This window comes from Manihot esculenta, chromosome 9 (genome assembly GCF_001659605.2).
Source record: "Manihot esculenta cultivar AM560-2 chromosome 9, M.esculenta_v8, whole genome shotgun sequence".
NCBI lineage: Eukaryota > Viridiplantae > Streptophyta > Magnoliopsida > Malpighiales > Euphorbiaceae > Manihot > Manihot esculenta.
In genome coordinates this window covers 28,759,616-28,760,992 of record NC_035169.2, presented here as the reverse complement: position 1 = coordinate 28,760,992, position 1,377 = coordinate 28,759,616, and the positions used below count along the sequence as shown (strand labels likewise).

The following is a 1,377-nucleotide window of genomic DNA, read 5'->3' as shown; positions in this document are numbered from 1 at the left end:
TTTTTAAAATTATTTTTGAACAAAATAATAATTTTGGAATCACGATAACTTTTACTTATATTTCATTTTGATAAAATAATAGTAATTATTCATATAAATATACGATATGAATTATTATCCAAATTAATAAAATTATGAAAACCGAGCCCAGATTTTTTTTTTTTTTTTCTCTCCTTCAAGCCTTTTTCCAAGCAGCTTGTTTCGTTTACTATACAGTGGACTGTATTAGACCCACCAGGAGAGACCAAGTAGTAGTTACAGTAAGACAAACAAGGTAGGGTACCCACCAACTCTACACAACATCTTCTCTAAGCAATCATGTAAGACTTATCTTTGCTTCCTGCATCTCATCTCCATTAATTCATCCTTTGCTTCATACGCTTTGCTTCAAAATCCTGCACCTTGTTGAAGCTTATAAGAGTCGATCTCTGCGTAATATTTATATATATATAGCAAGTTCGGTACTTGATGTTGACTAAGCGAAAACATAGCCTGAGTTCTCATCTCCAGCCATCAACTCGCCCCTCGTTTGATGATTCATGGGAAGAAAAAGCATTTGCAGAAGATGCAGGCGGGCCTTTAGGTGGCTGTATATGGCCCCCAAGATCTTATTCTTGCAGCTTTTGTAGAAGAGAATTCAGGTCTGCTCAAGCTTTAGGGGGTCATATGAATGTCCATAGAAGGGATAGAGCTAGATTAAAACAGTTTCCAGATCCTCCCAATGATGTTCCTCATCACGAGCATCAAAATCTCTTTCAAAATCATTATTCCTCTTTGGGTTTTCAATACCCATCTCAGATTTGTACCTTGGTTTACAACTCAAACCCTAATACTGATCCTGGTTTTGTTGCATCGCAATCTTCACCTACGCAAGTGACTTGCGATGAAAAGAACTTTTTTCCTCCTCTTTCCTCCTCCATTCTTAAAGAAAAACACGACAAGAAGTGCCCTAGATCTTCACCTCCCTCATCGCCAAACTTCCCTGAGGATAGATGTTACAGCTTATCAGATCCCTGGAAAGAAGTAGAGAAGAATTCGAGAATTCAAGAATCAGGATGTAGAGCTAAGGTAGATTATGTCAAAACTGATCACTCTGTGAGCTTGAATTTGGTTGTTCGACGAACTTGCCCAACTACATCATCAGATGGTGATGAGGAGGAAGCTACAGTCGGCAAAAGGAGGAGAACCACTGCACCATTATTACCTTTCTTGGTTGATAGACATCATGCCCAGTCAGAGGTAATTGAAATTAGCACTTGCTCTATAGAGGAATTGGATCTTGAACTCAGGCTTGGTGACCGGCCTAAGGTAAGTTAGTTGCAAATTCCAAGTGCCATGGACATACATATATATTTACTAGTCTCTTCTTTATATTGC

The 1,377-nt window shown here is 38.3% G+C and overlaps 1 protein-coding gene across 1 annotated transcript; it reads left to right on the top strand.

Annotated features, from left to right (window-relative positions):
- The first annotated feature begins 234 nt into the window (after positions 1 to 234).
- LOC110623777 (zinc finger protein 10) lies at positions 235 to 1,377 on the top strand. The gene has a single exon (XM_021768799.2). It carries the CDS (start codon positions 469 to 471, stop codon positions 1,315 to 1,317), a length of 849 nt encoding a protein of 282 aa, XP_021624491.1. The 5' UTR covers positions 235 to 468; the 3' UTR covers positions 1,318 to 1,377.

Excerpts from the sequence above, each read along its gene's own strand:
- LOC110623777 (XM_021768799.2), top strand. The coding sequence starts at position 469 with ATGTTGACTAAGCGAAAACATAGCCTGAGTTCTCATCTCCAGCCATCA.